The sequence below is a fragment of the Siphateles boraxobius genome, unplaced genomic scaffold, assembly GCF_051911475.1.
Source record: "Siphateles boraxobius isolate OS27281-9 unplaced genomic scaffold, OSU_SipBor_1 8, whole genome shotgun sequence".
In the NCBI taxonomy this organism is placed as follows: domain Eukaryota; kingdom Metazoa; phylum Chordata; class Actinopteri; order Cypriniformes; family Leuciscidae; genus Siphateles; species Siphateles boraxobius.
The window spans coordinates 14,092,572-14,107,777 of record NW_027509208.1 but is presented as its reverse complement, the minus strand read 5'-3'; the positions used below and the strand labels follow the sequence as shown (position 1 = coordinate 14,107,777).

Below are 15,206 nucleotides of genomic sequence, written 5' to 3'. Positions count from 1 at the left end.
TCTACCCTACAGAACTGAAATAGCTACACAAAATAACGCGCATTAGGCCTACCACATAGGCCAACTCTGTGAAATTCTAGGCTATAAAAATATGTAGGCTATGATTAAAATGCTGAATTAGGTGTAAAATTGGGCTTTTAAAATGTTTTATAGCTTATTATGATATTTCACAGGATTCCTATTGTGTATTACTGATGAATGAATAGATGCACAAGTGCATCTATAGCCTCTGTTTTAGAGAAGTTACTAATGTTGTCCTCTCCTAGCTGTGAGATACGGGGACGCTGCTGCTGGACTCGCGGCTTTGAGCAGATTCTTTACCGTCTCCACGACGACCCAAACCTGACGCAACTTACGCCCCTCCTCCATCCAAGCCTCTCATCTCATTCAAGACACAAGTGTGGAGTAAAAGCAGTGTTGTTGAGCTCTCCAGTAGAGCGGGACGTGAAGACTGTCTACAAGTGCATGAGAAACTACCAGGCTAAGGTAAGTCTCATCTTTTCTTTAATGCTATCCGTACGAAGGTAGTGTTCAGACTCTCTAAACCCCATATGAACAGGATATTTTTCGATTTTTATTTATTTATTAGAAAATAAAAGTATTTAAATCTTCATCAAGAGTCACTACTGAGCTGGATCTCTGGAAGTTTTTTTCTTTTTTAATCACATTTTAAAGCAGGATCTATTTCACTTAGGTTACTGGGGATAATCTTAAATTAACTCTTTACATTTTAATCAGCTGCACTCACTGACCATGATTAGGTGAGCTGTGCATTTTAAAATAATATGGCCTAATTTATGACATTATAATACCAATTTAATGTTCCTGATCTGTCTAGACATACTGTATAGGTTGTTCAACACCCTGACAATTTTTTATTTAGTTTGTATCAGTTAGGCTGTGTTAATTATTGCTATGTGACATGTGTAATAAATGAACTATTTGGTAATAATCAAAGAAATGTTGTTATGACATGCTCAACTCATGCAACTGAACAGCTAAAATGGAAAATTATTAGTCATTTAGGAAAATTCATTATTTATGATCATATTGGTCATGAAGCGCAACTCTGGCTGGAACAGTCCATTTTCACTTCAAATAGGACAATCATTTTATGCTGAGAAAAACAGATTTGAACTGCAGCGATATGACAGTTAAATTCACCGCATCTAATTAGACATGGATAAATTCAGTCACGACTAGTGTTCTAAACTGTCTGTTTGGCCCGACAATATTTAAAATGTCTGGAAAAAAGGAGAATTTTCCCCTTGAGATCTGCATTCTAAACATAAAACTTTAGAGTGTGTGGAAAGATACAGCACTCAAAACCATTATTATGACTCATGAAAAGAGAATAATTTTTTTAAGAAAAAATAAATTCTACTTTATTCTATTCTATTTAGTGCTGTCAAATCGATTAGTCGTGATTAATCACATCTCTCTCTCTCTCTCTCTCTCTCTATCTCTCTCTCTCTCTCTCTCTCTCTCTCTCTATATATATATATATATATATGTATTATATATATTTACAAACTTTTATTAGAAGCGATTAATCACGATTAATTGATTTGACAGCACTAATTATATTGTTTACTTTCAAATGATATAACTTTCAGAGCTCATTTAGTCTGTTGATAAATATCACACTACAGGCATTTACATATTCATGCTTATGTAAACAGAATGTGAATATTCATCAGAACCTAGACATGTTGTCAATTGTTTCTCACATTCCATACACTATTTTCATTCTCTTTGTAGAGACTGCACTTTTTTCACCATGAATTAACGTTAGTTAGTCTCATGTTTTAAAGTCACTAAGGCTTTTAAGAAGCACATTTTTTTAGTCTAAAGTGAGAGTGGTCTGGGATGAATGGATCCCCCTGTGAGATGAGTGACGACCACTGCTGCCACACACAGAGCAAAGTGCTAAATGAGCCGAGTTTGATTAGTCCTGGAGCCGTGTGGAGGTTAAAGTGAGGCCAATTAAGAACCAACATACTCTAACATCCACTCCTCCTATGGGAGGGACACATTCCTAGAGCAGCTGTGATGATGAATACATCAAGGCAATATGCCAAACACTATATCACACGTACATTAGACAGACAGCTTTGTGGGAAAGCATTAAAAATGTGGGTGGTCCTGAGACCAATTACATTATAAGCACAATGCCCATTTATTGCCAGTTACTTCATATGATTATGTCTGTCCAGCAGTAGTTTTGCTTATCTGTATTAGAGTAATGAGAGACTGTAATTGAGCAGCATTATATTCTTTGCTCATTGTCACATGCAGGTCTGGCTGGTAGTGACATTTAGTTCTTTAGAGCAGACAGTCTTCAGTGCTGCTGACTCATAGGCTGGGTTTAGTTGCTATGGAAACCACCAGCTTTGCAAGATTGAGCCTGTGATATAAGGCATGGATGGAAAGTGTCCATGTGATAAGTAAACTGCCCATTTAACCCATGATTTACTCCAGAAGATTTGGATTAGGAGGTAGAATAACTTCTGATTTTACAGAATTAAAACCAAATAATCAAATCAAATTTTCTCTTTCGGTTCTTTTATATTTCACTCCAAAAAATGCATTATTTAATATTAGGTATTTGCATCTATTTGATTTAATTTAAATAATCATATATTCAATGTGTATTCATTTAAATTACTTATAATCATATAAAATAAATTTAAGGTATGGTTCACCCAAAAACGAATTGACTAACCCTCATGTTGTTCCAAACCTGTATGTATTGACTTCCATATTTTTTCTTCTTCAATGGAAGTCAATGGCTATACCGTCAATGGTTTGATTACTAACATTTTTCAAAATATCTTCTTTTGTGTTCAACAGAAGAAAGAAACCCATACAGGTTTGGATCAATTTGAGGGTTACTAACAGAATTATGACAGAATTGTAATTTATGGGTGATCTATACCTTTAAATTGAACGACTTACCACATGGTTTATAGGCCTAACTGTGGAACAAGCGAGATTTAGTTTCAGTTTGAGTAATTAGTTAAAAGACTTGATTAAAACACATTCAGTTAATTTGTACTATTAAATAAATCTCAGTCTTACTAGTTTCATTGATAACACTTTATTTTGATAGTCCACTTTAGACATTCTACTGACTAGAAGTAACTTTGCAACTACATGTCAACTAGCAGTCATTATCAATGTCAATTATATAGGAATTCAATTTGATACACATAAATATTTAATATTAGGCCTAAACATTTAAATGATAAATTGGTAACCAAGTTTGTTTCGATTGAAGGAAAGGATCAAGAAGCAAGATATGTTTGGAGGACTACACTACTGGGATGATACTGCTGGAGAAATGGAAGGTCAATATCTCCATTGTTGATTTATTTTATATCCCTGCAGACTAACCATCCTGGTAACTGCAAGCAAATCCAAAGGTCTGTATTTTTATTGATCAAACAAAGCGATGAGATCATCTGACACTTAAATTGATTTTCACTGTTTATTTTTGGCGAAACTAACTACTTCCTCAAAGGCCATGGATGCGAGCTCAATACCTCAGATTAATATAGAGGACTATGATGGCCTTGAGGTTGAGGTTGTCCCAGATGATCACTTGAGAAACTTGAAAGCACTGACTGAGAAGCTGAGACTTGAAACCAGAAGGCCGTCCTATCTTGAGTGGAAGGAACGAGTGGAAGCTCAGAGCTCCAAAAGCTTAGCCGTGCCAGAGAGCTCATCAGACCTGGAGGAAGGTGCTGGACTGAAGCCCATTGCAACACCTCAGACGAACATAGAGAATTCCCAAGTGACTGCAGGAAACGGCCTGATTTCTAAAAGCCTTAGAGGGTTCGATAATATTGATGAAGCTCTGGTTTGGCTTAGAAAAGAACTGGTAAGTCAAAATGTTTCAAAACCAGTTTGTATCCTAATTAGGACTTGATGTCCGACTTTTGTGGCGCTATGGGGGTTAATAAACAGAACTATGCGTCTTGCAGAAGAACATTGTACCCGGACTCCGGAGCTACTTCCCTCTTTTCTATGACGAGTTACACAGATACTGGGCTACTCTGCACAGGTTGGCGTCCCGCACTGTCTAAAATAGTCAGAATATAAACACTTATTACAGGCCGTAGTGATTCAGGATAAGACCACAACAAGGTTTGGAAGATGGATTTATGATGCACTTGCTCATTATATATCTTTTGTCAATTTTGAGCAAAAAAAGTTACATAGTGTACCTTAAAGGTAATAGGTAGTGTACCTTTAAGTGGCATTATTTCTGAATTAAAATTACATATAATTAATTTTAATATTTTTTCAATAGCATAAAGTCAAAAACATTAGGGTGATAAAACTTGATATTGAAATGGATTGAATTCTTAAAAGAAAATTTTAATTAGATCGTCATAGTATAGGCCTGGATTTACAGACGAGGCTTAGATTAAGCCAGGATTAGGCCTTAGTTCAATTAGGGCATTTAAGTAGCTTTTATAAACATGCCTTAGATAAAAACATTACTGGTGTGCATCTTGAGACAAAACAGTGGCACTGACAGATTTTAAGATATGTTAGTGCAAGTTGCTTTCAGTTAAAACAGCTCAAAGATGCATTTATTATTTATATACTTAAGTCCAGTCACCTTTATTTATATTAGGTTTTATACAATGAACAACTTTACAAGGATAAACAGGAAAATAATGATTTATTGAAGCAAACAAAGTTTAATTCTGCTGTAAAGAATATCTATAAAGAAAATAGTGTCATTGTTCAGCTGAGGTCAGTTCAGAGTTGATTCAGTTCTGTTCAATAACAGTGTGAAGATCATAAAACACGAAATGAGTCCAATTAAACTATAAAGCAGCTCTGTAGAAAACAGTGATGTCATCATTCAGCTCAGTTCAGTTCTCATCCAATTGTATCAGTACAGTCAGATCAATAATATAGCTGAATATTGATGCTGCCTTCATATGTTTCACATGGATTTTTTGATACCCAAGTACTAGAGTTGGGCATGCCATAAACTTTAAACATGGCGGAGGGGAGAATGATTGCTGACTAGTTTTCCTTTCGAGAGGTCTCTCGTATTGCGTAAATTCTAGGCGTTGTTTTAAATGCCTCAGGTCACCTACGCCTCGTGCAGAGGCCCTCTCTTCGGTGGAGGTCGTCACATCCTTTGCGCTTCCTGTTTGGGCTGTGACCACGTGGAAGCTGGACTCTCTAAGGGCGGCTGCCCGGTGTGTGATGAGATAGCGCTCTCCACCCTGCTGGCTCGACTGGCCACCTTCGACGACGAGCCGCGCAAGAAAAAGCTCTGCGCACAGAGGATGCCAGAGCTGATGAATACGAGCGAGCACACGCAGGTCCAGTCCCCGCGTGGCTCACTCTCTTCCAAAGAAACCCCCTCGCCGGTCCTGTTCACACAGGCAGACCAGCACCCCTCTCAGCTAGTGGCCGGTCTCGTCTCTTTTGGGGAACAGATGATGAAGACGAGAAAGATGACAGCGTTTCCCTCGCTGCATCCGAATTTGAGTGGGCGGGCTCCGTGGCCGATCCCGCACCCTCAACACAAACCAGCCCGAACGACGTGAGAACCAGCCTTGACGCAGAGCTTCTCCGTGTGTTGACTTAGGCCGTTGAAGCCTACTTGCAGCAGGCTAGATGAATGGTTCCTGCAGGGGCTCTGGCAGGCCCCTCAGCAGAGACCTGCTTCCTTCTTTCCAGAAGTAACGAAGTCGTGGAAAAGCTCCACATTCAGCTCGTCTAAAGCCTTCCATCTCCTCAATGCTCTCGACCGTCGAAGGCGCTGTGGAGAAAGGATACGAAGCAATTCTTTCCCTCGAAGAAGAGGTGGCCGCACACCTTTGCCCGCCCACTGCTATGGGATGGAAAGCTAAAGCGACTCACCCGTCTAAACCTTGCGGAGCCATTTCAGCTCTCGCTGTCCGAGCCTCAACCTCCGCTGGCCAAGCTGCTTCGGCGCTTCACACCATGGCTGTCCTACAGGTTTTCCAGGCCAAACTTCTCCGCTCGATGGGCGAGTCTGGACCTGAACCGGAAGCTTTCAGAGACCTGTGCAGCGCCACAGACCTGGCTCTGCGAGCCACCAAATCAACCGCCCAGGTCATTGGTAGGAGCATGGCGAACTTGACGGTGCTTGAACGTCATCTTTGGTTAAATTTAACAGAGATGAAGGATGCAGATAGGGCAGCTTTTCTGTACTCCCCTATCTCCACCGCTGGTCTGTTCGGCCCAGCAGTCAAGGTTTGAGCCTCGAAAGCCTTCCTAGTGACAAGGGGTGACAAGGGGAAAAGGACCGCAGAGGACGGACCAACCTCCAAAGACCCTTTTACACGTCTCCCAGTCCCCTCTTTAGTTCAGGCGGCTGTGAATGTCAATATTGCAGTAGACGAGTCTGTTTTGAAACATGCACACCTGCAAACAACGACGAAAATAAAGCTTTTCTGTGTGTTCTTCCTCCGGCTCGCGCTGGAGGTGTAATAAATGTAGTTTGTGTGCCCACTATAAAGTACCCACCCCTGCACATAAGCACTGTCCCCACAGTATCCGCTTTCCCTCCGGCTCGCGCTGGAAGTGTAATAAATGTAGGTTGTGTGCCCACTATGTTGTATGCACCCCTGCACATAAGCACTGTTCCCACAGTGTCAGTTTTCCCTCCAGCTCGCGCCGGAAGTGTAATGAATGTAGGTTGTGTGCCCACTATGAAGTATGCATCCCTGCACATATGCACTGTTCTCACAGTATCACAAACACAAAACAGCTGGGTAGCTGGGTGGCTGGGTCCCTATCACAAAGCGGCCCGTCCCCAGACTTCATTCAACCCCTAGCTATGTGGGCCAAGGCCTGGGAAGCCATCCCCGAAATATCAGAATGGGTGTTGAACATAATAAAACGAGGCTACTCGCTATAGTTTGTTTGCAGACCCCCAAGCTTTCTAGCTGTGGTCGAGACATCGGTCAGAAGCGATGTGGCTCACTTCTTTCGCACCAAAGTGTCAAAACTGTTAGTGAAAGGGGCTGTAGAGCCATTCCCTTTATCACTAAGCAAGTCAGTTTTTTACAGTCACTATTTCCTTGTTCCAAAGAAAGATGGCGGCCTCAGGCCCATCACGCAGATTTGCCCAGGGGATTGTTTTTTCTCAGTGGATCTGAAAGATGCGTATTTTCACATTCAGATAACTCCCCATCACAGGCCATTATTGAGATTCACCTTCGAGGGGCAGGCTTATCAGTACATGGTCTATCCCTAGCACCCCGTACGTTTACGAAGTGCATGGACGCAGCTCTCACTCCCCTGAGGCAACGGGTAGTACGAGTGTTGAACTACCTCGACGATTGGCTGGTTATAGCCCAATCAGAGGCGCAGTTAATAACTCACAGATCCTGGCTCCTCAGCCATCTAGAATGCCTAGGTCTCTGGATCAATACTTCGAAAAGCGTACTGTTTCCCAGCCAGAGTATATCTTTTCTGGGAACAGTCATAAATTCTATACAGATGAGAGCGCAGCTGACATCAGAGCGCGTGCGCACCATCCAGCATCTAGCGGCATTGTTCAGAGCGGGCGCTTGCCTGCGCTTCTCGAGAGATTTCAGAGGATGTTAGGGCTCATGGCCTCAGCAACATCAGTAATCCAGCTGGGTCTACTGTATATGCGTCCCCTTCAGCGCTGGTCGAAATCCCGTGTACCGGCTCACGCATGGCGATCTGGCCACTTACACATCAAAGTGAACCACGGCTGTGTCAGAGCCCTGGCTCCTTGGAAAGCAGCCGACTGGTATCAGTCCAGTGTGAGTATGGGCGTGATTTCGAAGAGGAAAGTGATCTCGACAGATGCTTCCAACAGAGGTCGGGGGGGCCTATACAAGGGCAGGCCCATCCCCGGCCTTTGGTCGAGCTCGGAGAGGCGCCTACACATAAACTGTCTAGAGATGAGAGCGGTCGCTCTATCACTAAAAGCTTTCCTCCCATATATAAAAGGTCACCATGTCTTGGTCAGGTCTGACAACATGTCAGTGGTTTCCTATATAAATCGCCAAACACCTTTTGCTATGGGCTCAGCTCAATCTGCGCTCGCTAAGATCGGCACACGTTCCAGGCATTCTGAACCAGGGTGCGGATATGCTATCCAGAGACAATATTCGCCCAGGGTAATGGTCTCTTCATCCGCAAAAGGTTCAGCTGACATGGAGCATCTTCGGCGAGGCAGAGGTCGACCTATTCGCCTCAGAGACAACGCTCGTCGCCAAGCATTTTTCTCCAAAGTCAGGGACGCCCTGGCCCGGAACTGACCACATCGCCCGCTGTATGCATTCCCGCCGGTCACGATGCTACCTCAGGTCATCGAACGGATCAGGGAGAGCAAGTGTTCAGTGCTCTTGATAGCCCTGCTCGAGAGGAACCAGCTATGGTTCTCCGAGTTGACTCAGCTGCTGGAATCAGACCCATGGCGATACCGCTGAGGAGAGACATACTCAGGCAGGCGAACAGGACGATCTGGTATCCCCGTCCCGACTTGTGGGCCCTCCATGTATGGCCCCTCAACGGTTATCCGGGAACCTTCCGGATAGGGTGCTAAATACTATTACTGAAGCAAGAGTGCCTTCAACCAGTTATTTTTATGCTCCAATGGTCAGTGTTCTCTGGCTGGTGCACAGCACGGAACCTGGACCCCTATTCATGTGGAGTGACAAGGGTATTTTCCTTTCTATAAGAGCTTGTAGATGCGGGTCGCACCCCCTCCACGCTCAAAGTATATGTGGTGGCCATGGCAGCACTTCACGCTCACGTGGCCGGGCAATCACTGGGAAGAAACAACCTAGTCGTGCGCTTCCTCAAGGGGGCCAAAGGGTGAAGTTGTTAAATACGCACACCGTTTTGAAAGGGGTTCCCATAGCGTAAGCTAACTTATGCAATATGAGAGCCCTCTCGAAAGGGAACTTCTCGGTTACTAGTGTAACCTCGGTTCCCTGAGAGTAGGGAATGAGTATTGCGCTGTGAATGTTTATGGTTGTAAATGAAAATGATGCCAAATATCATTTTGGCTTTAATAAGATTTTCCAAATAAATATGTCCCTAAGAGGAATGCACTAATTTATTTTGTCCACCAAATAGTCATATAGTGTAACTTACATGCAAAAACAAACAAATACAACAATAGGAAATTATACTGAACCCCTGAAAATCCTCATGACTGTATGTCAAAGTCAATAAATTATCAGAAAAAATATATATTTTGTTTTCTTTCTTGAAAATGGAAAAAAAAGAGAGAAAAAACGTTTTTAAACTAGATTTATCTTTATCCTATACACTCTTATTTGTCATTATCAGGTTCTCACAAATAAATTGATAAATTGAATGATTTTTCAAAATAACTGCTGCTTCTTTGAAATCATCTTTTTGTAAGGGATGAAAACAAAAAGCATCCCCATTAGTTAGCTAATTTGAATGAAACAATGGAGTGAATGCGCAGGCCTCCATTACCTCATCACTGCGTGAGATTGCCATTCATGTTAAAGTGAGTGGAAAGATGGTGAGGAGATGAGCATGAGAGGCGATCGGTTTGTTTCCTCTCTCTCTGTTCCTGTAAGTGTAATCACTTCTCTTCCACTGAGCCATGTGGTTCATGGCATACTTGTATGCACAGTCTATTATAAACTGCACGCAATGAGGCTCCTTTCACCACATCAGAAGCCTTTCTTCTACTGCCTTTGCCCCGTGTGTCCATAAACATTTGCGCAAAGAAAATTGGACACAAAAACAAATAAACAGAGCCAGTTGAGGTACAAGGGGACTTCCGAAGATCCATACCATCTCTCCCAATTTTGAGCCCCTTGTTATGTGAAATGGACAAAAGCATGTTTGCTCACAAAGATGGATCTACATGTCCATGTTTATTTAAATGGTTAGAAGCGATTAACCAATTAAGAAGCAGTAGGTTCACGCCAGGCATTTTGCCATGAGTCTGAAAGGTCTGAACACTACCATTTAAAAGTCAGGAAGATTTTTATTCATTCAGCTAGGATCCATAAAATTGATCAAAAGTGACAGTTAAGACATTTATAATGTTACAAAAGATTTCTATTTCAAATGAATGCTGTTTATTTCAACTTTCTATTCATTAAAAAAAAGAGTAATGAAAAACAATATCAAGAATTCCACTAAAATATAAAGCAGCACAGTTCAGATCTTAAACTTTTAAAGTGAATATTTCTCAAGTAATGACAACATGTAGAAATGAAAAATCAGCTGTTGGCCTATTAGTGGTATAATCTTCTTTTAATTTATGTCATATTTGATGGCTATCAATAGAGCACTGAGGCGCCATTTACACAACACCGTTTTCGATTAAAAACTGAAAACTTTTTATGCGATTTGGCTGTTCATTTACACGACAACGACATTTTGGGGGCCTGCAAAGACAAACTTTTGAAAAAGTGCAAGTTTTTGAAAAATATACCATTATGGTCTCCTTGTAAACCTGTAACTGGAGAAATGCATCATGCGCATGCCTATTATGTGTTCAGTCTATAGGCGTGTGATTTTTCCTTTATAAAGTCACATCGCCAACTACTGGCCTGGCATGAGTAATACAGCGTTTTTATATCGTTTTCATGGATCAGTGTGAACAGGTATCATTTTACCAACGTTGTTGTCTGAATGTGAAAAACGCAAAGGAAAAACTTTTCGGTTTTTGGTACATTGTTGTCGTGTAAGCGTACCTTAAGTCTGACACATTTTGATTTGGGACATAAACTCCACTGTGACATTGACACTCAACAACCACATTAAAAAATGCAGTTAATATGACACAAAGTAACTTTAAGAGGCAACAAACACAACTTTGCCAAAGCAATAGCAAAACAATGAACAGTAAAATTAGTTAAAGTCGGCATTAAACAGAAGTTAATTGCGATAGTCTTCTCTTCCCTATTGTGAAGTATATCCAAGTTAAACGGCTTCACAAACCAGAGAAAAATGTAGGTCAGAAAATGTAAATGACAGGTTGTCCCGCCCTCGTGCCAGTAAACACATCAGAGAAGAGATTTCCTTGCAAGAGGGAGCCAATGCTATTTTGATTAAAGATTAGGAGGGAACATTAAAAAAAAGCTGTGTACAAATACATAATTTATTTAAAAAAAAATACTGAAATATTCCAAAAAAAATAAGAATTGTCAATTTTCATTTCATGGTGACTTTAATCGTTAATTTATTTAATTTTGTGCATCTAAACCTTAGTCTGTGTAAAATAAGCCAATATTGTTTCATAATGACTAAGTAAAGGTGTTCAAATATTCACTATGAAATTTGAGTAGGCGTAGAGTCAGATAGATCTCATAATAGGCCTTAATGAGTTTCTCCTAAATTTTATTTATTCATAGATGGAGATGCGCATACAGGACCAGCAATTGGCACGCCAGCTCATGCGACTACGCGGTGACATCAATAAACTCAAAGTGGAGCAGACATGTCACCTGCACCGTCGAATGCTCAATGACGCCACCTTTGGCCTGGAGGAGCGTGACGAGCTGTCGGATCTTTTGTGTGATGGACCCGTCACTCCGGGGTTTGGCCTCTCTTCACCACTGCGCCTCATTGGCGTCACAAAGATGAACATAAACTCCAGACGCTTCTCTCTTTGCTAGAAATTTTCTGTGTGACCATACAGCAATAAAGAGAACAAGTGACTCAAAAAGTGAAATGAATAATCTTCGACAACTGTTTCGAAACCCATGAGAACTGTTGTCACAGAACATCCTGTGCCTCTTGATCTATGTACTTGTGCCAGTGAAATCATTTGAATTAATCGAATGAACAATGACTTCTAAAAAATGTCTGACCTGTTAGCCGTGGCTCTATGCTTTACATACAATTATTCTTGTGGTCATGAGATATCAACAACTGTTTCTTACCACACACACATGCTCCGTTGTAAATCTTATGTGCACCCTTTGACATGAAAGGCTGTTACAAAACAGGAGACACTATAAATCTAGTGCCTCAATTCCTTGTTTTAGCCCAATTCTAAGGCAGTATTCATGGTGAAAGCAACCCCATAATGCAATGCGATAAACTTAGTAAAGCAATTCATACAAGATTGTGGATGGGGCGTTGAATAAACTATGAATCAACAGTGAGAAGTATTGATTAATGTAATTTAAATGTGGTATTTAATCCTCCACTGCACACATTTTGATGGTACATGATAAAATGATACCACATCATTTCTTGGTTCATTTGGGAACATTTTATTGCTAAAACAGACTCGTCTTTAAGTAAAGAATAATTGACGATGGGCCATTGAATTATTAGAAAAAGAATGCTTTTTTTATCAACGGCTTGAGTCAATAATCAATAATTACTCTGCCATCTGTGCTCCAGTAATGGCGCTGTTATTACTTCGCTAGTGAGAAATTTCATGTAGCTTTTAAGTTATTCAACTATTTTACTGATCAAATCTTCAGATCAGCACTGACAGCACATTTCTGTGTGAGTGTGTCCGTATGCGTGTACGTTTGAGTGGAGGGAGCAGGAGAAAGAGAGTATGTGGCAAAAAACATGGAAATAATTTGTCATTTTGATCATATTATTTACTAGATTTATTTGCTTGGTCAGTGTCGTTGTGGTTCTGTAGTCTGTAAAGACCTTTCAAATAACTGAAATCATTTGGTGAAGTTATACGGAACTGTAATGCGGTCAAGACCTGCCTGGAACTACTTTAACCGTGCGTTTCCCTGAAAATAATTGCACACCTTAGAACGTTCGTAAACCAATCAGTTTCAAGCATTCAACAGCCCTGTAGTATAATGGGTTAGAAGTTATTTTTAAAAATCAATTCCCCTGTGGGGAAAATGAGTTTTATTTCAGGAACCCGACTGAGGCACTTAAAATCAATCGAGTCTCCCATGTGGAATGCACATAGGCTTGCTGCCTATGTAGAGCACGCCAAATCGTTCACTTATTTGAGGTTTCATGATGATTACAATCTAGGCCGTAGTGAGGCAGATCATGTTTTGGAACAGAGCTACAGCCTTAATTCAGTTTTGCTTATATATATTACAAAAATTCCTCAAGCATTTACATCAATCTGCATATCTGCTCTCTATAACATTTTATCAACACATACATTTCTATTTTATATGGCAAAATGCACCCATATCTTATAAACATGGCTTGGTTGTGGTTAGATACAATAAAGCTTACCTGGTATACTATTAAGCTTGGAATGTACAGTAAATATATTATTTGCTATGTACAGTGTAATACTATCAGTCTATAGAGTATCTGTGGGGAAGCATGCAAGTTTTTCACAGAAAGTTTCTAAAAATTCATCCATATAATACAGGAATGTTTTACAGGACATTGTTGCTGAGTTAGTATGTCAGCATGAAAGGAAGCAAGGAGGGTCACCACTTTACCGCTTTAAATACATTGAGCTGATGCTGATCTCTAAGTACGTCTTAAGTGGTTCCATTTTGCCCAATTCGGGAAGAGCGTCTCAGTAGATCTACATAATTCAAATGGCATGATTTCATGAACAAAAACTCCAGCAAATGTTCAAAGGCCATGATAATAAGTGCCATTACAAGACTTGTAATGTTTAGGTGTGTTCTGTTTGTTTGAACACTGCGATAGTTTGGTTCTCTTGTTAATCTTGAACATTTACAGTGCTTTTGTAATGAATGTGAATATTGTGCTGCACTCAGCGGGAACAATAGGTCTACCTCAGAGAAAATGTCTTGGCTTCCTTCTTCAAAAGATGGAGTGAAACCTGCTCTGAACAAAAGCTGAAAGGGTGTGTTTCAAGCCAATGTCCTCTTTCAGGAAGGTAGTGTTTCACATCTCTTCTCAATGACTGGCTTTTCTGTGTGGCCAAACAAGCCTTGATTAATGATAAACTCTCTAAGCGTTCTGGATAGTTGAAATTCAGCCCCACGTACAGTAAAGTACAGTACATTCGACATTGTTTCACAATTAGAAGTTGTAATACTCCCAGTATTATAGCTAACTATTATTATAACAAAAGTTAGAACCTAAAGACCTCAAATTTGATTAATCGAGCGCTGGCATTGAAATTCAAATAGTACGGAGACTTTTTACTGTTTGTACTGGAAAATTGCATCTTTTGTGTAAAGCCACAGAGTGTAACAGTCAGGTTTCGGAAGTAAAAACTCCACTCATTTTCTCCACAGGGGAATTATTTAGAATGATAAACTATAAACCTTTAAAAACAGACTTGCATTAAGCTACGATGTTGTTAATCGATGGTAAATGTTTTTTTTAAAGCCATCAACTCGCACTATTTCAACTTATTTTTTAATTAATAATGTTTAAGAGCAAAACTCCTGGTGAAAAACTACATTACCCATAATTCTGCATAAACAATTTCCACCAATCTGAAAATCAAACATTTTAGCGCCCATCCACTCCAATAAAGCACACACACACACTAGTGAAATATAATCTACATTTTTAAATTTAAAGTGAAGTTTTTAATTCGATTATATCATTCACAATGCTTCATGGGATTGTAGTTCTCTCACCTTTGTCTTTTTGTGTATTTTCAGTTTGTATCAAATTTGTTATTCAACTTGCAGCTGTTTTTGCTTCATGGTATATAAATGTTTATCAACTTTTTAAAAATCCTTCCAGAAACAAGGCCGCTGAAAAAGTAGGCGGACACAATTTCACTCTGTTCTGCCTTCATAAACTAAGACAGCTGCCGTTTTAGAGCTATTCTCTTCCACCATTCGCCAAACAATGTTAGCTCAAATGAGAGATCGAGTCTCTCTGTGCTATTGTCTCCAACGCAGCGATCTTGCTGTAATGATATCTAACATGACATATGCTCCCAGCTCCTTGTTATCTCCGGATCAGGATACTGACCTTTGACACCCTTTTGTGTGCCCCTACAGCAGCTCCTTTTGGCTACAGTGAGGAATGAGGGTCTTACGGATGCCTGCACCCTGGAATTACGAGTATGTGCTGTGTGAGCAAAGTTATGTTAAAAACAGCCATGGTCATATTCAAGAGGCATATTATAAAAAAAGCTAAATAAAGCTTTTCTGCTCAAATAAACTTTTGGTACAGTCGTTTTAAGGACCACCAATGAGAGATGGGAGGAACAATAATATGATTTTATGCCCGGGTGCCAAAGCTTGATCTGGTGAAAATGAAAATGTGAAATGACACTGACAACA

At 40.3% G+C, this 15,206-nt stretch overlaps 1 protein-coding gene across 1 annotated transcript; it reads left to right on the top strand.

Moving 5' to 3' along the window:
- Positions 1 to 413: 413 nt before the first annotated feature.
- fam167ab (family with sequence similarity 167 member Ab) lies at positions 414 to 12,143 on the top strand. Its single transcript, XM_077219608.1, has 4 exons — positions 414 to 486; positions 3,286 to 3,425; positions 3,524 to 3,883; positions 11,388 to 12,143. The coding sequence occupies exons 3-4, from the start codon at positions 3,527 to 3,529 to the stop codon at positions 11,649 to 11,651; spliced, it is 621 nt and encodes a 206-aa protein (XP_077075723.1). The 5' UTR covers positions 414 to 486; positions 3,286 to 3,425; positions 3,524 to 3,526; the 3' UTR covers positions 11,652 to 12,143.
- Positions 12,144 to 15,206: the final 3,063 nt, after the last annotated feature.

What these genes read in the sequence shown, in the direction of transcription:
- fam167ab (XM_077219608.1), top strand. Translation starts at nt 3,527, where the DNA reads ATGGATGCGAGCTCAATACCTCAGATTAATATAGAGGACTATGATGGC. An exon ending in TTTGGCTTAGAAAAGAACTG is followed by an intron (nt 3,884 to 11,387) that starts GTAAGTCAAAAT and finishes ATTTATTCATAG; the next exon opens with ATGGAGATGCGCATACAGGA.